We start from the raw sequence: 22,181 nt of genomic DNA on the forward strand, positions 1-22,181 counted from the left end.
ATAGCAAAACAGAAAATTCTGGAGCGGGCGGTGTAGAGATGACCTTTTGCTTCAACTTGAAACGGCACAGCTGCCAGGATGAAATTTCACCTTCTTTCGCAAAACGCTTCTCGGACAACATGGTAGCTATTGCAGCAGTATCCTGCACTAATAATTTCGAACGTCAAGGCGGGAGTGGCTGCAGTAGATACGGTGGCAACAGAATATAGTATAAATGTCTGAAAGTTGGCATACCGATGAACTATGAGGCTACAGTGGACTGCTGAATCTACCCGGCGACATTTCGGACCCATGCTGTAGCGATGGGTGCAGCGAAGTTGTGCGACGGCGCGATGACAGCACGTGTCACCGGTGTCAGGAAAAGTGACGCCGCCATAAAGGCCACAATGGCACAGGCGCTTTTATTTTACAGAAAAACCGCAAGGTCACTGATATGTTAACGCGATCCCACGGTTGGTAATATACAGAGAGAAGAGTATTGAAAAAACACGCTATTCAATATAACGTTTTTTTCTCATACATTTCCAGCACCTTTTAGTCCTATGAGATCATTTTTAAAATTCATGTGTGAAATTTGGGGCTCTTTTATTTTCGTTTGCATTTGGGAACATGCAAAAGTAGATAAAATGAGAAGTCCCTATGCCCATGCAACTAATTAGGAAGTTTCTGCTGATTAAAAATGATTCCTGATAAGCAGTCATGGCATCACAGCTGCTAAGCTTCTATTTCGCAATGGCGAGATGTATCCTACTGTGACAATGAATAAAAGTAACTATTGAGTCTGGTAATTACCAATGCGGGCATTGCGATTTTTTTTTTGCCAGCAATGTCGGCTTTTTCAGGTAATGCAATTGAAGAAGCTGAATTGCGCTGTAAGCCGTATGCAATTCTTAAAAATTTGTTCGAACAAAGCAAATTCTTACTGCATATACCGCATCAATGTAACCATGTAATTTGGTGCACCAAGAATTCTACAGTCGCAATTAAGTCCTAACTGGGATCGCGTAATCGGCGCACCAGTGTACGGAAAACTGACAGAAAAGTCGGCCGAATGCGCATTGTCATGCACTGGTGCGCTTTTCTTCCACAATATAACCAACTAACCTGCTCACACTTTGCTCCATTTGGGAGTTGAGAAATAATAAAAGAATATCCCACGGAAATGATTAATGTTTACAATTCGAAGTAAATGCGTCTTTGTCATATTTCAGGCCTATCGCGTGGGTGCTGATGCATTTCTACATGTATGGAACAGTGCAAGTCTTGAATTTCGTAAACTCGACCATCGTGAAAAGTGAGTATATGCGTGCATTTCACAACTGCACAACTTAAAGAAAAGTTCATAGTGCTTAACCTAAAGGAGTAACTTTGCGCTGCTCTTTATTTTTCTGCAAGCATGAAAGTTTGGTAACGCCGCTAATGCGATTAACAGGTATACAATAAATCAAAAGCAATTTAGATTCGCAACCTTAAATATAATATTAGTGACAGGCTAAGGTGAAGCTGTCAATACACAGTTTCTGAGAAGTCGAGTTGGAGCAGCAATTTCGCGAAATAAAAAAAGAAAGAGTTCTGCCCGAAAGGCGAAGCACAGAAAGCGAAACGAAGGCTTTGGGGCCTTGCGCTCCAGCTCCTCGGACGGTGTCACAATCCAAAGAAGGCTCGGGAGCGGCATGCTGGTGACACAGCATACAAGAGAGAGAGAGACATTTATTATTACAGAAACGCCGGAAGGTCGGCCTGAATCAATGTTCTCCTTGCTACTCAGCATATAGGCAAATGAAAGGAGAGTGAAGATAGAGAAAAAGAGAGGTGTCGTTGATGAGACTCAACTTCTGCCTCTCAACGGGAACAGTGTGCTGCCTTCTAACAGAACTTCCGCATGGCTAGCAAGCTCTAGTTGCGGTGCACGAGATTGACAGAATACTATGTATGGAGGAAAAAAAATGAGGAGAGGCCCTGACGTTTGTGATATCTCCGTGACGCCGGAAGTTGGCATTACTCCGTCATCTTATCGCCGGGGCAGATTTACCTCTCTCACTTACATTTTTCGATTTCGGCGCACAGCCATGCACGCCGGGCTGCGCTGACGTGCGCGAGCCGTAGTGATCCGACCACCGGATCCAATCACAGTGCACTATCGAGATACCGTTGCCAAAGACATTTCGTCCGAGTATTTTGCTCTAGCATTGAAAGTTTAAAAGAATTGATAATGAACTCCGTAAATTGGACAGTGAGCTCGGTTCCCGCTACTTTTGCGGGCTTTTCTGAAAACAAATCTCTGCACTCTCACTGCACAGCAGGAAGACGCGGGTGATGACCGGCAGCATACTTTATGCGCATCACGACACTTATATTTACGGCTAGGCCGTCTGCAGTTGACGAAATCGAAAACGTATGCTGGCTGTGCCTAGAGGAGTAGTGTTGCTTTATCGAATAACTTTCGGATGGCCGCACACCGCGGACATGTGACGATCCACCGCACGCAGACGAGGAGGTTAGCAGAAGAGAATGTCGTTTGGCGTTTACGTATACTGACTGCGCTCTGAGGTATATTAGTCTCGCGGTAAGTGAAGTGCCACGGAAACTAAGTTCTGTGGTAGTCGCCGCACGATGCCAAACAGTAAGCTCTTATGTTTGCAGCTAGCACGTTGTTTGAGCTAACGCCCGACTATCAGCCGTTTGACGTGCGTATAGGTTCTCCTGTCGAGCCTTGTTCATTCTCGCAATGCCATACACCAACCTTCATTTCCCTGTGCCCCTCGTGCACACAGATAGGATGTCTGCGCTTAGGAGTGTTCGTCCCTTAATTGCTCACAGCAGCCGCTCCTTTCCTATCCTTTCACGTGGTTGTCCTGCGAGCCACAAATGCTTCATCCGCTGTCAAGAGCAGGAACACTGCACAGCTGTCACTGACTTGCGAGGCGTTTATCGTACATGTTCTGAACCACAGTGGCTTCAACCATGGCAGGTTGGCGTGAATACATCGAAGACGGTGCATTCGTCAGCAACGAAGTCATTCATGCGTGGCATGGCACGTGTTGTACGGCGTTGTGTGTACGCTCGTTTCGCGCACTTTGCTACTTATAGTGCCACCTGGCCACAAAAGTAGCCGGGAGAGCCGCGCCCAGGAAAAACAGCGGAACAAAACACGGTGACTAACGCAAACCTGCACAGAGGACGCGTTTGCCACAGTACGAGACCTACGGCTAGCATACGCATGAGCACCCACTATTACAGAACCGTCATTGTGCTCGGCGCTGCAGAGAAAAATACTTCCTCCGTACTTTTCTCTAGCGCGCACGACTGGCTAGTCCTTTTCTCAATTTTCTTTCTTCCTCCATGCGGTAAATCGTCAGCGCTGGTTATGCCTGCAGCGGAAGGCCGTACACTGCCCCGGCTCCGCTGCGAAGCCTGCTGACCGGAGTATGGCGGCGGGTTCACGAAGAATTGTCGTTTATGCGGATCAACGCATTGCGCGTCTCTCATGACTGGAGGCATTGCAACCTTCCGCTCACCGCTGATACCGATGTGGCAGACGGGAGCATGCAGATCCGCACGCAGAATTGTGAAGATTAAGCATCAATATTGGAATATAGGTGAGGCCAAGCTTTTGTTAAGTGATTACTCATATGCTATACAACTGATCATCGCCTGCAAAACGTTTCCTGCATAGTTAATTATGCACCTGCCTTGCAATACAGCCCGACTGTGAGAACACCTCTATGCGACCGCACACTATCCTGCCGACCCGTCGCGATAGCTCACTGGCTATGTATGGCGTTTCGCTGCAGGGCATGAGGTCGCGGGTTTATAAGGGCCGTAGCGGTAGCATTGTTTTGAAAGCGGGACGCGTGGGCCATTATTGGTTGTGAGTTAAAAACTCCCGCTGAGTAAAATTAAGGCGGCTCCCCAAAATACGGCGTACCTCATACGCAGATGGTGGTTTGTTTTATCACGCAGAACCCCAGGTATCAGCCTAATAAGCTACGTACTCTTTGCAGGGTCGCACCGCAGGGTACAGTGCGCCGATCCTCGAAACTGTGCGATACTAGATTGCACTATATCTAGGATTGGTCAATCATATTCAAAAAGAAAGCGCCAAAGCAGACGCGCCATACCTCCGAGAAAAATCTGTAGAAAGCTTTATTTAATAAATCAGTAAACAGGCTTGAGTGCGTACATTTTTCACCATGAATATATATTCGGTGCTGCTTGTTGATTCACTGCGCGGTTCCGCGGAGAAAAGAGCCGGCAAACACTGTACCTGTAGGAACAGTAGAGATGTGGCTAGATATGAGCCGATTCGTTATGTGACGCGCTGTCATCTATGTGAATAGTTCGACAAGCCATTACTTCATTGTCATCTTTTATCGCTGAGCAAACGTTTTGCGTAGCCTCAAGAAAGGGCGGCACGCTGCGTGGAGCCTCGTTCATGGTGTTGCGCTACTAAGCACGAGGTCGCCGGATCCAATTCCGGATGCAGCAGTCGCATTTCGATGGAGCCGAAAAGCAAAAACGCTGGTGGTCCCGTGCATTGGGGGCATGCTAAAGGTCCCCTCGTGGTGAAAATTAATCCGGAGTTCACCACTGCGGCGTGCCTCATAATGAAATCGTGGTTATGGCACGTGACATCCCAGAATTCAATTTATATTTTTCTAGCTGGAAAGTGCACTCTGTTTACCTGGTGTCTTTCACTGCCTGTCGTGCGGCCTTAATCCTGTTTGCTTCTTCTAGCTGGGTAGCGTCCATATGGACCAGTGCACCGTACGGCGTAATGCGGTTTGGTGCGGGGTGGTTGAGTGTGCCATTGCAAGCGTGGACTAAACCCATTGTAAGACCGTGGCTAGTATCATATCCATCCAATCTGCTTTGCAGGTTGCCATTTCATGCTTGCATTTCTCAATCCAGGGAGAGGCAGCATTTTTCCTCATAGGCAGAGCGCGCGCAATGCGTAGCAAACGAATACAATGTTTTTTTCTTTAGTTCGCCACAGGACACGTTGTATTTGCGCGGACGCCATAGACATACAAGTTGACAGACCCCTAGAAATGTGAAGGGTGAGGCTAAAGGTTAAGTCACTGGGCAACTACCGGGAGAATGACAGCGGATTGAAACTTTGTGAGTGGTTGACGAAATGCGCAAAACAGAGAGTTGTGGGCGTGCGAGACGGGCTGTTCACGTCAATGCGCGGCGAGGAAAGTGAAATGTCAAGAAGCAGCGGAGGGACACTTGACTGACAGGACGAACTGTGGCGCCTGTGCTCCACGCCAAGGAGAGACGGCAGAATGCGAACGCCAAAGCACGTTTGAGTTGCGCGAGTGGATGTGTGTCAGCACTCCCAGCTATTGCGAAGTGATATGTGAGCTACTTACAATGGAGCGAAAAGAAGCGCGGAAGACTGGACAATTATGGTAGGCTGCTGAATATATTAAGCGATCAAGCCTAGCAAAATTTTACACGACCACAATCAGGAGTGGTTTAAAACAGGCATTACAACATTCAGAGGATGGCATGAATGCATGAATGTTTGATTTTTAATGGCGCAACGGCCAAGTACGGACAAAGAGCGCCATGTCCGAGGATGGCATGAGCGTCGCTATGCTCTTTGATAGAAATTTTCAGATTGGCAATAGTTGCTTGCTCTTACAGAGAGTAATGATAGCAAAAGCCCAGGAAACTAAGTGGCCCTAGTGACAAATCATCGCGTATCTGACTGAGGTTCAGAAAGGTGTAAAACCTCTGCATGCAAATTCATGTTGGCAAATTTATTCCGCGGAAATCCCCAAGTTGAAGGAAGTTTTGAAGAAAAGAAAAAAAACTATCATTTACATAAGAGTCACCCGAAACAGCAAAGGTGACGAAGTGAGCTCATTAAAGTAACTGTAGAGATTGCGTAGTATCACATCATTCAGTGATAAGCACGACGACTCTCACCTAAGGGCATACTTGCGAAGAACAATGGCTCATGTCCTGGAGTGGAACAGTGACGTCCTTTGAACGCAATGGCACCAAATACGTAATGCTAAGGTCGGCTGTATTCTATCCGGGTTAGCGTGGCTCAGCACCATCATGAATGAAGCCTTTTTACAAGATTTCGCAGTTAGCCTAAATGAGAAAGCCAAGTGGAAAAATGCCAGCAGGAAAAGTGTGACGTTGAAGTTCAATGCCTGTAAGGAGCTCAAGTGTAACACGCTTGTCAAAACTGGTTTATGATATAGTGCAATCATAACTTTTTGCGGCAGCAGGATATTATCATGATAATCAATATCAAAGAATGTGATATACAATGGTTTAGGTACCTTACGCCTGGATAGCAGTGATCGAACAAATAATGCCGCTAGAGGCAACGTTTCGACAAATCCTTTTGTCGAAACTTAGGCTCGAACAATACTTTGTTCGACCACTGCTCATACCTTCGAGCCGCCATCTTACCCTAAACTTCTGCCCTCTTGGGATTTATTCCCGGATAGAATCTCGTCTAAACGGGTCATAAAAGCACTACGTAAAGGCTTGGAAGTTTAGCCTGATTTTTTTTTGTCCACTAGGTAGGCAGATGGCGCACCAGGCATTCACTAGCATTCTGTATATCCTGACATTTGATGTACCCCGATAAAAGAAGCTTTGACGTATACTATGGTGTGCGATTAACCGAGAAATAAATTGCTGGCGTCGAGTAAAAAAAAATTAAACAGCAGTACTGTGCTGTAATTCTAAGGGTGGAAGTCACGGCACGCGTGCGAGCAAATATTTCACTGCATGATTTTTATGTAAACGTGGAAATGCAATACAGGAGTTACGTGGGGATCCAAAACTAATCTAGGTTCACGAGTATTAATGTGATTTGTATTCTTTGCATACTTCTATCTATCTATCTATCTATCTATCTATCTATCTATCTATCTATCTATCTATCTATCTATCTATCTATCTATCTATCTATCTATCTATCTATCTATCTATCTATCTATCTATCTATCTATCTATCTATCTATCTATCTATCTATCTATCTATCTATCTATCTATCTATCTATCTATCTATCTATCTATCTATCTATCTATCTATCTATCTATCTATCTATCTATCTATCTATCTATCTATCTATCTATCTATCTATCTATCTATCTATCTATCTATCTATCTATCTATCTATCTATCTATCCTCTCACACCAACTGAAAAATTCCAGTTGTCTACCAACTTATTCCACTTGTTATATGCCTATGATCCTGATGCCATCATGGTAGTTCCATCATTGTCATTGGATCTTCGTGATCTGAGTCACGTCATGCCATCACCCTCAAGCCTTTTCCGCCGACTCAGTGGCCGACATTTATTAGCTTAGGCCAATAGGTAGTGAGCCCCTAGCTCGTGGCCATGATGCCTTCGTGGTCGTTGCATAGTCATAGTTCCAAGCTTTGCCAGGCGACTATGATAATGCCGTCGTCACGCTATCGTCGTCATTGGCTCGTTGTCACACCGCCACTGTGATGCAATCACGGTCGTTCCATCACTGTCCCTCCAGCTTCGTCACGCGGCTATCGCCATGTTCGTCACGCTATCATCGTAGTGGGAGCTTCATGACACAGTCGTCGTCACGTTATTAACGTCATACACAAGTAGTCATCGCATTGTCCGCATACTGTTGTCATGCAATCTTCGACACTGGTTCGTTGTCGTACAGTCATCGTCATGCATTTCTTGTCATGTCGTCGTCCAGATGCCGTCACCGGCATTCGGTCGTAACTCTTCAAACTTCGTCATCCGACTTTAGTCATGCCATCGTCACGCGCCATCATCACCAAACAGTCTGCGTCATCAATTGTCGTCATGCCGTCATCCTCACAACACTGTTTTACTATCGACATCACTTCAGAACGCCATGTCATCTCATTGTCGTCATAACATCTCGGTCGTTGTATCGCCGTCATTTCTTCGTCATGATAATGTAATTATGCTGTTGTCATTTATTCGTGATTTTGCCGCTATTGTCATGAAGTCCTTGTCATTGCGTGCGTCATTAACACCGAGTTGCTGAAACTTGTACAGCGACATTTTTAGTCCATGTCACGCACTAAGCTCGTTTTAAAAAGGTACTCTCAGGCGTGCCATACGTTTTCAAAAGCTTACATCATTCCAATCCAGTAATAAAATAATGTACAGCTAGCTGCTTTACGGGTGGCTAGGCAATGAGAGTCGGTATTGTGGCCTTTCATGCAGAGGTTTCCCTGAACTCGGACCAAATAAACCTCTACATCACAGAGATTCGCTCGTGCTTGAACACCGGCATACATTCTTACTGAGTGAATGCCAGTCTAAATGTATACTTGCACACGACTGGGATCATACACCTATGGGTTGCTTAGATGTTACCCTCAAAAGTTCTGTAACTGATGCTTTGTACCACTCCTCTCGGATGATTACATGCCATGAGGCCAAATGTAACAAGTAAACATCCTTTCAATATAAAGTTAGTCTAGCGCACAAAGTCAGCCTTATGTCCGGATCTTTTTATGCTAAAGACTTTTGATTTTCCAATATTTTAAAACACGCTCGTTTTCATGACATTGATGTGCTCAATTGAGTATGCATTTGAATTCGCTCTGTGCAGGTTGGTATGGCTACTCACTTCCACCACCACACTGGCGATTCATCTACGTGCAAAAACAGTGCGCGGTTGTTAGAGTACCATCTCCTGATTCTGAAATGAGTAGTAAGTACATGAATGCTACTTCAGGCTTACATTCTCACTTTCGCCCAGGGATGCATGGATGGATGGATGGATGTTATGAGCGCCCCTTTGGAACAGTGGACCGGATGGCTTAGGCGCTGCATTGTACAAGTCGTTTAAGGGTGTTATCGCGCCTGTTTTGGCTGAAGTATACAACGAGGCTTACGCGAACAAACATCCACCGCCGTCCTTTTTGTCAGCACACACGGTCCTAATACCAAAAACTGAAGACCCAATCAAATTACGTAATGTCACATCATATAGGCCGATTAGTCTGAAAAACATAGACTATAAAATATTAGTAAAGGTATTGGCTAACAGGTTGCAGACAGTAATGAAAGATTTAGTCGGTCTACATAAAACGTCCGGAATAAAAGGAAGGACAGTTATGACAAGTATACACATAGCACTATCAATCCTTGAATGCTGTGACGCAATGCAACTCAGTGTCGCTATGCTGCAAGTTGACCTTGATAAGACATTCGACCGCGTGCCGCACGATCAAATTCTATCTATACTTGAATATGTAAATGTAGGCAATGTGATCAGCGAAGGTGTGCGGATGGCTTACAGCGGATGTACGACGAGATTGATAATAAACCAATCAGTAGGTGAATACATACCAGTATGGCGCTCAGTCAGACAAGGGTGCCCGTTATCACCGCTTCTTTTTTGCTTATATATTGAGCCCTTTTGTCTAAGCGTAATTAGGAACAACGCGATACGATGATTTCAATTACATCAAGCCGAGGTAAACCTTCTTGCTTACGCTGATGGCACTGCAGTTTTCTGTGCTTATCATGAAAGTATAATGCATACTGTCAATGCTGTAAAACGTTTCTCTCAAGCAAGTGGTAGTGCAGTAAACCGGGACAAGTGCCTTGGGTTTTGGCATTGGGAATGGGACGTCGCACCAAGGATGTTTTTAACAATAAATGGCAAGAAACACCGACAAAATACTTGGGAGTGCCCCTGCAGTACTACTCTGACAACGAGCTTTATTAGAAAAAACAAACAGAGGTGTTACGTGAAAATGCACACAAGTGGAAAGCATGGGATAAGTCTATGTTCGCACGGGCCACGACGTGCAACCTATTTCTCGTAAGCAAGCTATGGTATGTAATGCAAGTGTTGCATTGAAGCAGGTTAAATGTACAAAAAATGCACACAGTGTTCGCGGTCTTTATCTGGAGCTCTCTGTGGGAAAAAATGAGCAGGAGAAATCTGTTTAAAAGAGGGCGTGATGGTGGGCTTGGTTTAGTGCACATGTATGTGAGACAACTCGTCCGTCGATTTGTTTTTCTCAGAGATGTAGATGATACCTTTCTCAGAACTATGGTTCAACTGAGGCTGGGTAAAGTGCTGCCGGAGTTTGTTGTGTCTTCAGTATGTCAGCAAGGACCAGTACGGGGATATCTAAAAGAAGCGGTGTCATGTTTCCGCTTCTTATCAGTGCGTTTTTCTGTGGAATATTAGATGATGTGTCACGTAAAAAACTGTACAAAGACCTTGCTGGTGTGTTATTTCCTGTGCCATTGCGCCGTGAATTATACTGTGCCGGTAAAAGAAAATATTTTTTGAAATGCGTTAAAAATGCTAGTTGCGCCAGGGGTTCAAACCTTTTTTTTCAGCTGCTCACAGGTACCTTACACGTTAAAACATGGTTAGAAGAAAAGGGTTTATTTGTTCCTTGAAGTACTCATTGTTTGTTATGCAAAAACCCAGAGGCAATTGAGCGTGTGTTTTTAGATTGCTGGGGTGGAGTGTTCTTCTGGGACATCTTACAGAGAACCCTGAAAAAAGGGTTGCCATTAAGTCCGCATGGAATCCGTTATCTCAAGGTCGAAAACGGCGATGCTGTGCCTTTCGATCTGGTTATGCTCCTGGGCCTCCAGAGTATATGGCGAACTCGGACTGCTGTACACAATGCGGATATCGACGCTAGACCAGTTCGCGAATATTTTTGCGAATCGGTGTGCCATTTTGTCGAAGTGCAGAAGGTGCAGTCATATGTACCAGAGTGGGTTCCAAGATTAGAAATGTTGTTGCAGATGCCGAAATACTGATGACTTGTAGTCAGGAAACAGCTGACGGTTCTCGGTACTGTGATCTCGTTAATCTGTTCTTCTGATCTCGTAAACTCTGTGTCAAGCCAGGCAATAAAAAAAAAAACCTCGCGGCTGAGTGGTAGCGTCTCCGTCTTTTTATGTTCCTTACGGTAAAAAAAGCCGGTTTATGAGAAGGAAACCTACATTTCTCCCCGAATTTGATTTGCATATATTATACTGTAAGGATTAAATGCTTGAATTTCGCAGCTACTCTGTTAAAAAGATAGAAAATATGCCTACAAAAACGTCCGCTGTAGGTGGCTTGTCAGTGTTGTATGAATATTACTGAAATGCTGACGCCAACCACACGAGTAATCTTACTTATCGCAGGTACGGAAGACACTAGTGAAAAGCGGAAGCCTCCCTGTGAACTATGGGTAAACGTGGGCGAAGAGCACATGCAAGAATTTGAGCGCCTAAGTTATTGCTGTGATGCAGTCTTCCGTGAACAGTGCAACACGACACGCATATATCAAGTGTTCGAACCCGACAAGTGCGCTCTGAAAAGTACGTAGCCCCTATAATTAGGGTATTTCTATCGCAGTTTTGCTCCCGGCAAGTGAGCGTTGCATGGAGACTGTGCCGCGTAGTTCCGAGTCTTATTGTCCTAAATAAATTTTGTGTACGCGTGACATAGGTCTGACAGGGCCCTTGCTTTAGGGTTATATTGCAGTTCATTGTTCTGACCCCTCACCAGTCAGGTGTTCCCTATAATCTGCCTAGAACGCATACAGATTTATTGTTTACTTTCTTGGCTGTACTGTGTCAGTTCCATGCGTGCAGTTGATGCAACGCTGCGTGAAAATTCTCCACTACAACAGTTATAATTTTGATAAATATTCTTTACAGGTTCACTAAACATTTAATGCGAATTATTACTGTAAATGTACCACGTACAAGCTCATTAGTGCATCATGGTTAAGACGAAGAACAGCACTCAGTCCACATCTCACTTACTATTTCACTCTTAAAAGTTGCTAAAACCTTTGCAAGTGCAGCAGTTATACAGGACATTATTAGTATTTTACTCCCTATTTATTATCTGACAGGTTCACAGGTACGCATAGGTTGCGTTAGTGATACATTTACCTGGGATATGTCCACGGTGAAACATCATGCGTAACACTGGTCGCAATGCAACACAGTAACGCGACTGTTCCTAAAGGGGCCCGAAGTGTTATGTAATCCTTGGTGCTCATATTTGTACGTGCTCTGCGTTATACAAAACAGGTTCTTTAGTTATTAACAAAGCATAGGTGCTCACCGGTATAACCTTTACTACCGACCGCATGGAGCTATATATAAGCATAATGTTCTTCAATGGGCTTGACAAGAAGGCAATAGAAAGAACACAATTGCTACATTATGTTCAAGAGTACAGCTTTTTATTGGTTATTGCTGTTTGATTCGTCGTGCTTAATCCGCTTTCGCGCGGACGTTAATGGTGTTGTTTTTATTTGGGAAACGAAGGTTTACAATTTTTGAAGCTGTTTATTAGAGCTAACGGGGCAGCGCGAAAAAAAAAAGGACGAAGGAAGATAAGTACACAAGACGGGCGCACCGTCCTGCATACGTTCTTACGATCAGCCTGCGTGGGAAAGTCACCTTCCAGCCTGTCTCGCCCCACTGCAACGAATCGCTTCGTGAACGTAACAGTGAGTCCCCTCGGACACAGCAGGGGCTACACCAAGGAGAGACACGTTGGGCGAATACAGTGTCAATGTATACCCCACTGCCACCGACCCCGATGCTGGGAAGAAACTCCTGAAAAGGCGTGTTCTACGCCGCTTCCTCACGGCCACTGCTAGCCATTGTTGAGTTGAGTTGAGTGGTTGTGGGCTACTGGTGGGATTAGCCTTGTAGTTGCTGCCGGCAATTGCTCCACCGTAGCGACATTTAAAATCCATAAATCACATAAATCAGGCACAGACCTCACAACTACACAGTCACTCCTAAGGACACCATGTGGAGGCCAAGTCCGTGTCCTGCAGGTAAATTAAAAGAAGACGACAAACCTCCTTCCTACCTAACTGGTTCCCGCGCGGAAAAACAATGTCCTGAAGAGAACTGTGGGGAATTCCTGTCTTCTTGAGGGACCCGAATACCACACTCCTTTCTTCATTATACAGAGTACAGCACATAAGGTAATGTTCTATGTCACCCCACAGACGACACGTTGAACATAATGGTGACAACGCCAGGCCAGTCTTATACATCCACGCAGGGGCACGAGCAGAGGCCGTGCGAATGCGGAGCAGTAACGCGGCTTGGTTCCTTTTGAGACCCTTGGTCATACATTGCTTGTGAGGTGAGCTGCACAAGGAACTGAAGTGGCACGACACCGCTTCTCTGAAGAGTGTCTTGTCCTCTTGAGGCACTTTTCTCAATGGATTCCCCGACAGCGCTCTATAGGTGAGGCTGTCCGCGTTGCCTATGATATCTATGCGTGAGGGCACCCATAGTAATCGTATGGAGAAGCTTTTGATATGGAGATTGTGCACCGAGCGTAGGGAGCTTAGACATATGGCATCAGTAGGGAACCCGTGCTATAACCTTTGAAGGCCGGATTTTGAATCTGTAAGAATGACAACAGGTTGAGGCGTACAAAACCGTAGCTTCTTTAGAGCTGCCTCAATGGCAACGCTTTCGGCCGTTGTGGAGGACACGACTGCAGTGAAGCGAACCGACCAATCATACTTTAAAGAGCGAATGCGAAAAGCAGCTGCATTAGATCCTCTGACGTTGTCTACAGAGCCACCAGTAAAAATTTGAAGATGACGTGGATATTCAGTCTCAACATGTTCCAGCACGAGCGAACGCGTTGCCGCCAAATGAGAACTCCTCTTAGCATGAACGTGAGGAATTGTCAACGAACAATCGAGGCTCGCGAAAGACCAAGGCGTTTTCAGCCTCTTAGTTTGACGTCTAGCGTCAAGACCCAGGTAACCAAGAGTATTAAGGGCCAAGTACCCTCGCGACTCGGATCTCTTTAGAAAGCTCTGTAGAAGGGCTCGCCCAGCTATTGTCTGTTTGAGGCGGCCAATTTGCACCAATAACCTTTGTGAAGCGACTAGGCTAAGAGGTCTCGATAGAGACTCATAAAGTACTGCATTGTTAGGGGCAGTCTGCGGAATGCCAAGAGCCCTCCGTAGGCCCTTTCTGTGCACAACCTCAAGTCGTTCCAGCTGTGATAGCAAGGGGAAATTAAAGGAAGCTGGTACATTATTCGACTCGTCACTAGTGCATCGTGCAGCCTGATCATTGAAGAAGGGTGATTTCCCAATTGTTCACTTGCAACTCTACGGATCACATTGAGGCGCGGAGATAGTGATGTCACAATAGAGTCTACAGCTCGTCGCCACTGTAGACGGTAGTCAATAATGACGCCCAAAAAGCGCTTGTGCTTCAATTGAGGAAGGCAAGATTGATTAAGCTCTATCTTCAGCCGTGCATACTGTCTTCCTCTACCTGGAAACATGATGAAGCCAGATTTTTCCGCCGAGAAAGTCAACCAAACACTTGAAGGTAATTTTGGACTGAAAGTAATGCCTGTCGAGCTATCAGAGCTAAACGCTTGTGTTGATATCCGCTTAACCAAATACAAATGTCGTCCCCATATATCGGCATATGGATATGCCTGCAATGTTTTTGCACTTCTGCGAGAAGACCAGCCGTTACAACATTAAACAGCATCGGGGAAAGAACACTTCCTTCAGGTACACCTCGCGATACCGCCCTTTCGGTGCTTATGGTACTTCCTAACCGCACTTGAATTTTACGATCACTGATAAGCGAGTGAATTAATCGCAGAAGATAGCCTTGTACGCCTATAGCCTGCAAGCTCTTTAGTATTGAGCTCTGAAGGATGCTATCATAAGCCTTTGATACGTCTAGGAAAATAGCTAGTGTTGAGAGGCCGAAAGCTCTTTGATGTTCAGTGTGGCTTATCAAGTCCAAGACGCTATCTTGCGCGCTTAAACCTTAAACCAGTGCGGAGTCCAGTTATGCATGTTGGCAGAGCCCTTCTATCTTTGAGCCACCATGATAAACGCTTACTTGCCAGCCTCTCCATGAGCTTAGCCAGACACGATGTCAGTGATACAGGACGACACGAGGCCAAGTCTGCTATTTCTTTGCCGGGCTTCAGCACTGGGACAACGCAAGCCACCTTCCATGAAGGAGGAACGTCGCCAGTCTCCCATACTCGATTGAGATAGCTTAGAAGCATCTTCCTGTGTTCCAGAGGTAGGTTCTGCATCATCTGGTTGGTGATGCCGTCAGGACCTGGTGCACATCGACGCCGCAGGCTGCTGAGCGCTGTCTGTAGCCCTCGAAGTGTGAACGGGGCGTCCATAACAGACGTAGATGTTGCAGGCAGAGCACATGGATGAACTCCTGAACTTGCACGTACAAATGCACCTGCAAATTCCTCTGCCAAGCACGCGAGAGGTTTCTGCTTGCGCAGTGCAAGAGCTTCGATACGCTTACTAGGACGAGAATCACCAGCAAGACTACCTAGGACTCGCCAAATTCTTGTCATCGGCGAAAAAACAGTCAAGCTAGCGCAGAAGGACGCCCACTGCGACCTACAGAGCTTGTTCGTATAGCGTCGAATCGCAGAGTTAAGCTTGTTGAAGGTCGTCTTCAAGGATCTGTCATCCTTCTTCCGCATCAGTTGTCGCTCCGCCATTCTGCGCGCTGCGCAAAGGTTCCTGAGTTTTGAATCCGTAGTCGGAAAATGATTAGGCAACTTGACCGCCGTGGTAGCAGCCATCTTACCATAAATCCTTTTGTCTATTACATCACCAGGAACACTTGCAGGTTGCTCCCTGTGTTTGTCCCAATTAAAAACATGGCTCACTTTAGCGCTGCGCATATTCAAGTCGGCAGTAAACACTAAAATTGGATAGTGATCATTTCCCATGCGGCCAGGTGCAGTTCACCAGTTCACATGGCCGTCAAGTGAATGCAAGGTTATGTCTATAGATGTGGCTGAGGCTGGAGGCCGGAAGAAAGTGGGGCTTCCGTCATTGGCCACGCACAGGTCCAGACTGTCGATAACTTCTACAAGTTTGCGTCCGCGGGAGTCGGTGTTCCTGTCACCCCAGACAGAGTGATGGGCGTTGAAGTCACCGCAGATAATTCGGGGTGCTGGGAAACGGTCACAAAGCTGCTGGAGAAACAAATCCATTGCTAACTTCTTCCGCGGAGACACGTATACGGATGGAACAGAAAGAGTTCGGAAGCCGAGCCGTATCCTCACAGCCGCTACCTCAATACTATCGGTGCAAAGATCGGTGACGTTCACAGCCACATGAGGAGTCTTTCTTCGTATGTAAAGGGCGGCACTTCCTGCGGGGAATGACTTTATGCTGCAATTCTTGCATGCGACATATCCAGCCAAAGATCTCCCCCTTGGTAGGCCAACCTCTGAGAGGGCCAATACTGGAACACAAGTTTCTTTCAAAAATAATTTCAGTTCAGCTAATCGGCTTATAATCCCAGCGCAGTTCCATTGCATAATAAATGGCACTTTTCGCTTATTTTTAGTTGCACGAGGTTGAATAATACTAGCCGTATTATAAAGTAAAGTTCGCTGCGAAGGTGGTAATCATGGACTCAAAAGAAAGAACTAGCTGTAGAAAGTTCGTGAGGGTGCCAGTCTGCATGGCTTGAACATATGAACGGTGTACTTGAAACAAAACTCGCAGGAGGTCGGACAGATCCAGATTTTTGAGCTCCTTATTTTGCTGGACGCACTGCCTCACAACTTCAACGAAAGATGTGGACTGGGACCCACTCTTGGCCGCTGTAGCTGATTTCTTCGTCTCTTGTGAGGCAAGGGAATGTCCTCCTTGCCTTCGAGTCTGGGTTTGATGTAGTCGCTGAGGAACTTGGACACTTTTGGCTGAAGCAGATCGAACAATCGATTCACTCACAGAGGACTTTGCCTTCTTGCTATGGTCAGGTAGCTCACTGACGTTGCTTGTTACCACGCCTCGAACTTCCGACTCTAACGCAGGGAACTTGTCACTTCCAAGTATCGGCTTCTCAGTAGGTTGTGGTTTGAGACCACTAATAAAGGACACTCGACGGTGTAAGGCGCTTACAGGGAAGGGGCAGCCACCGAAACTCGCTGGATGGTAACCCCACAATTAGCGCAAGCAAAATCTGCCTTGCAGGCTTTGTAATCATGGGCGCCACCACATCGTTTGCAACGTTGATCTTTGATGCGAACTTTGGCTACATGCCCAAAGCGTTGACACCTAAAGCATCGGGGAGGATTTTCAACGAGTTCTTTGACTGCAGGCATGGTAAAACCGAGGTAAATTTTTTCTGGGCGCTCGGTGTTGGGAGCAAACGTTAGCACAACAGAGTTAGTAGGCTTCGCTGCCCATTCTTTTCCTTGAGTCTCCACCCGGCGCATCATACGTTTCACGTGCAAAACACCTTGCGGTTTGAAGTAGTCAAGAAGGTCGCTTTCCGAATACCACACTGGTACTCCCCTAATAACACATGTGTTAGTCATGTAGGAGTGGGGCAACCGGGCTTTAACTCTTATGTCACCAATCTGAGAGCCCCGGAGAAGAATGTCAACTTGCTCTACCGTTGCGATACCTAGATGAAGAGCACCTTGCGTTGTGAAGCGACTGCGAATCGGAGCACATCCCAGCAGTACTTTAATGGCTTCGAAGACCCTGATACGGCTCCGCTCTCTCAAACCAACACCTTTCTCTGTTGGTAAAACTACCACTGGGATTCCGACTGTTCTTTGCTTCCGTTGTCTCACTACCTTGATGCCGTCGCTGCCCACTTCCGCCATATCAGCCACTTCTTCGACAGGGTCGACGATAGTTGCGTCGTCCCCACTGAGCGATGATGACGCACTGGACTGCTGATCGTCCCTGATGACTGGCAGCTCCACACCTTGCGAGGCCATGGCCGCCTCCGCCAGGCTGGCTTCCTTCGGATGGCGCTGTCCCTTTAAAGATGCCGGTGCCGCAGCAGCCGTACCCTTCCCATAGGGACAGTACTGCCTTAAAGGTGCGGCCGTCTTCCAAGGATATAAATAACTTACTTAATGGATAGCGAAACCTATGCAAAAATTACGGAGCTGAGCTGACAACAAATCGAACAGCGTCATCTTCCTCTTCCACCAAGGCCGTTTGGCGGACGCACCAGCTAATGCTTGGCCATCCCAGGAACCAACACGCGCCACTGGTGTCAAGCATGACAACTCTCTACGTGGCTCCCCCTCCTGTGTGTGGGAGTGTGTGGGAATATGGGAGTGCCCAGCACAGTACGCACAGACTAACACCACGACTCTCTCGTCGAGGTTACATGAGGCTCTGCGGAGCTCCGCCCTCGACGACCAAACCTGGGCGACCCAGCACGCCCGCGAGGCGGCGGCGAGGCAAGCCCTCGACGTCCCTTCGTGGGAGGCGTAAGCCCGGCCATCATAAAGTGCTGGTTCTACAATAAAAGTTTATTCCTCCTCCTCCTCTTCAGTAAAAAGGTGTCGGAGTGATTGTGCGCACCTTCGCCCCTCAAGGCGGATCCTTTTGCGACTTTGCACACTCCAATTGGACGAAGGTGGCAAGGCAGATTCTACTGGCCTAGGAATGTAGGGAACACAGATGGATTTTAAGCGGATTTTTTCCGCGCCTAGGGTGCTTCAATGCAGTCATGCTATACTGCAGAGACGTAACGTTCTCTACTCCTCACGTAGATATTGTAAATAAACGCAGTACTGTTTGTTCCCGACGAGAACCTATTCCTCCCTTTAACAACGTCTTAAGCGTGGATGAGTTGGACGACTCATTACAGGTTTAGAACGAGAGAAAGCTGAGCTAGTTGTTAAGCATTCATAATGCAAAGAAGGGGTAGGGCGTGCAGACACGGACACAAGAGAAGTGGACAACACGAACAACGACTATAAACTAAAGTAAGCAGTGACTCGACATTTCCTTGGTCTTCGCACAAAATCACGTATGTTGGCAGGATTCCACTAGAACTTCGAAGCCACTGTCAATTCTAGACATTTCCTTTATCTTCGAACAAAATCACGTGTGTTGGCAGTACTCCCCTAGGCCTTCGAAGCGATAGTTAAACTTTCAATCCAAGCATTGCAAACTAGTAAAAAATGAAATGGCCTTTTCGGGCCTTAAGTATTCTCTCAACAAATCGTGCATGCACAAAACGAGCGCCAGTTTTAATGCACAGGTCCGGCGCCTATTAGAAGCAGGGTATGTTAGCGTAGCAGTGGCCACTGTTGCTGAACGCATAAAGAATTCGATTACGAGGGGGACGGGCGGGATTACACAAGACAGTAAGAGCAAGAAATGAGCGTGGCTATTCCTTAAATTTATTCATTATCGCACAGGCTTAAAAAAATTGCAAGTAGATATGGTGTTAACGTTGTTTTCACTGCTCCCAATAAGGTAGGTAAGATATGCGCTGCCGTACCAAGGAAAAAGGAGCAGGTGAAAGGAAAAAGAAAGAACAGATATTTGTCCAGTGAAGCACAGCAAGAATAACAACTTTACAGACTTTCGTATGGGTGTGGTATATAATGTTCCCTTTAGCTGTGGCCATTTCTACGTAGGACAAACAAGGCGGTGTGTAAATCAAACGGCAATGGAACATAAAAGTTCGTTAACCAGTGGATCACCTTCTAATATTTCCTTACGTTACCAAGACTGCCAAGATTGTAACTGCACGCCTGAGTTAGACGAATGGGCGATATTGTACAGGCATGTGAATGAAGAGACTCGTCCTAGGTCGAGGCATGGCATATCTATAATGGTGGATGTGCGTGCGTGAATCAGCCTTCGATTACCTTACATAAGGAAGAGATCAAATGCCTTAACAGTTACCTCTCACGTAGACCGGCACGTGTATCCGATTGACACGTAGTGCTACCATTCCAGAGCATGCGCAGATAAGTTTTGTGCCTTTTTTTCGTTTTTGGCATCAGTGCGTACTTCAGTTGATAGTTGGCGTTCGTGTTGTCCACTTCTTTTCTTTTGTGTCCGTGCCTGCACGCCTTACCCCTTCTTTGCATTACAGGTACCTGTAACATGGTTATACGTACATATTTACCGTGCTTTGCGCGGTCACAAAGTTTCCGTAGGTAATCCCTCTGAATGAACTTAGCTCTGCCGAGGTAACGGACACGTATTTGACAGTATTCGCGAGAACTGGGTTTTTAGCAAAAATTCAGGCGGATCAAAGTTCAGTATTCACTAGCTAACTCACTCCCGCATTCTTAAAAAAGTGCGGGGTAAAGTTAATACACAGTTCAGTCTATAACCCTTAGTCAAATAGAGTAGAGAGGTTGCATCCAGTGCTGAAGTGAGTTTTGTGGACACTCTGCTAAGAGCACAAGGAGGACTGAGAGTATTGTCTTCCGGTTACGTTGGTTGCTTTGCGAACTCTTCCTCAGGAGACTACAGGGTTTTCGCCAGCAGAACTTAAGTGTATGGGAGGATACACCGTTCCCCACTGAGAACGTTGTGAGAGATGTGGGAGGACAGAGGAGAGAGTCAAACAGCGGTACGTGCTAAAACTGCTAGAGCGGCTAAGTAGAACACAAGGCCTAGTGGAAAAAAACATGGGCGTGCCACAAAAGAACGCCAAGCTCTATTACGATAGAAATGCGAGGCTTCGAACCTTTAACGCCCGATGCAGGTAATGATCCTGAGACCTTCAAGAAACAATAAGCTTGAAGTTCACTGGGACGGACCCGTGAAAGTGTTGCGCCAACTTTCAGAGGCTAACTCAGCCCGGTCGCAGGAAGGAGGTGAGAATATAGCCCTGGAATTTGATGAAGCCATACGTGGAGCGGAGAAGTGTTGTTAACTTTACCATCAAAGAGCCGAAGGGCATTTATACCGAATTTGACGAGTGTAAGCGACCTCCAACTCTGACATCTGCCTTTGAGAAGTTGTAGAACACTCGGTAAGCACGGACGCTCTTAAACACGAGCAGTTGGACGAGCTAAAGGCACTGCTAGGGGAATGGCTCGATATATTGAACATTTAGACCTTACTGATAACGCATGAAATAGAGCTGACGTCAACAGAAGCCGCAAGATAGAAGCCTTACAGAGTGTCTCCACGACAGAGAGAAACTATGTTTTGTAACCCTGCCATTGTGTTGAATTTCGCAACTGTTGTAATCGACCCTGACAAACTTCTTGTTAGAGAGGGCAGTGTGTATAAAAATTAAATAAATGACTAATCAAACAAGTAAGTAAAAAACACAGCTCGTAAAGACGCGTGTCTGAACTTTTTCTTTAGTTTTCCTAATGCCACATTCTTATTCTCCTGTACCTTACATACCCGAGTGAAGTTGTGCTTTCTGAGAACTACTGGTTTGCGCGAGTGCCGTTGACTGCATAGGAGTGTCCGTGCACGTGCTCGCTTTCACCGCATATTCTTTATCTCTCCCTATTTTCGGTTCCCCTTTTCGCTTCCCCCAGAATGGGGTAGGCAACCGGTGCTTAGACTGGCTAACGCGCCTGGCTTCCATTTATCTCGTTCATTCATTCATTATAATATGATGAAATAACTAATTGACTTGCAGTATACACAGTTTCATTCTTCTGCTGTAGCGTGGTTTCATATGATGTTACGGCATAAATTATGGCGCTTACATGTCTTGTAATTAGGTCGCTAAACTCGTGCTTCTTCTCTCTTTTTTTCATCGCAGGTGCCGTAAAGCGTATTTCCGCATGTTGAGTTTCCTAACGCCTTGCAGACGAAGAGTTTTACTTCCAGCGAAGCCTTGTCTATAATGTTGCGCAATAAAGCTGTTACACGTCTACCGTTTCCGCACGTGTAGAAAATATGTGCGTACCAGTCAGGGCTTCCGCTGCTGCACACGATTCGGACAACTGAAATATCAGGGAGCGCGGAGCTGTATCAACGCGTTCTCACCCAATTCAAAGAGTACCACGGCTTTTGTTTGCTGGATCATAACCTCGATCGAATGTTCGAGTTCGGTCGTCGCTAGCTGTTCAGTGACGGTATCTGTGCAGGTGGCGTTGCGGCACCATGGAGTCAGCTTTCACAACGGCAGCTATACAAACCTCGAGCTGACATCCAATTTGGACACGGTATCGATTGACGTGAGAGCCAAAAATTGCTGAAAAATGGTATAAAGATCCGCGCATATATGTTGTCTTGTATTCGAACACGATGTGCGCAAGGTAACATTTATCTTATATTTTATTGTTCATCATGTTTAAAAGAGAATTATGGAATCCTACATGCGTTGAGTTGAGCTTAAATTTCATTACTGCCATGCCTTCGAACGCAGGCCTTCACTACTGCACGAG

The 22,181-nt window shown here is 46.2% G+C and overlaps 1 protein-coding gene across 2 annotated transcripts in view; it reads left to right on the forward strand.

Moving 5' to 3' along the window:
- Window positions 1-21,672, forward strand: part of LOC139056972 (uncharacterized) — a 40,972-nt gene extending 19,300 nt beyond the window's left edge. For both annotated transcript variants that reach the window (XM_070534756.1, XM_070534757.1), the window contains exons 3-6: window positions 1,212-1,294; window positions 8,613-8,714; window positions 11,171-11,347; window positions 21,554-21,672. In XM_070534756.1, the coding sequence (XP_070390857.1) occupies window positions 1,212-1,294; window positions 8,613-8,714; window positions 11,171-11,347; window positions 21,554-21,582 (391 nt within the window). In that variant the 3' untranslated portion in view covers window positions 21,583-21,672. The remainder of the gene's footprint in view (window positions 1-1,211; window positions 1,295-8,612; window positions 8,715-11,170; window positions 11,348-21,553) is intronic.
- The last annotated feature ends 509 nt before the right edge of the window (window positions 21,673-22,181 follow it).

The sequence above is a fragment of the Dermacentor albipictus genome, chromosome 3 (genome assembly GCF_038994185.2).
Source record: "Dermacentor albipictus isolate Rhodes 1998 colony chromosome 3, USDA_Dalb.pri_finalv2, whole genome shotgun sequence".
Classification (NCBI taxonomy): domain Eukaryota; kingdom Metazoa; phylum Arthropoda; class Arachnida; order Ixodida; family Ixodidae; genus Dermacentor; species Dermacentor albipictus.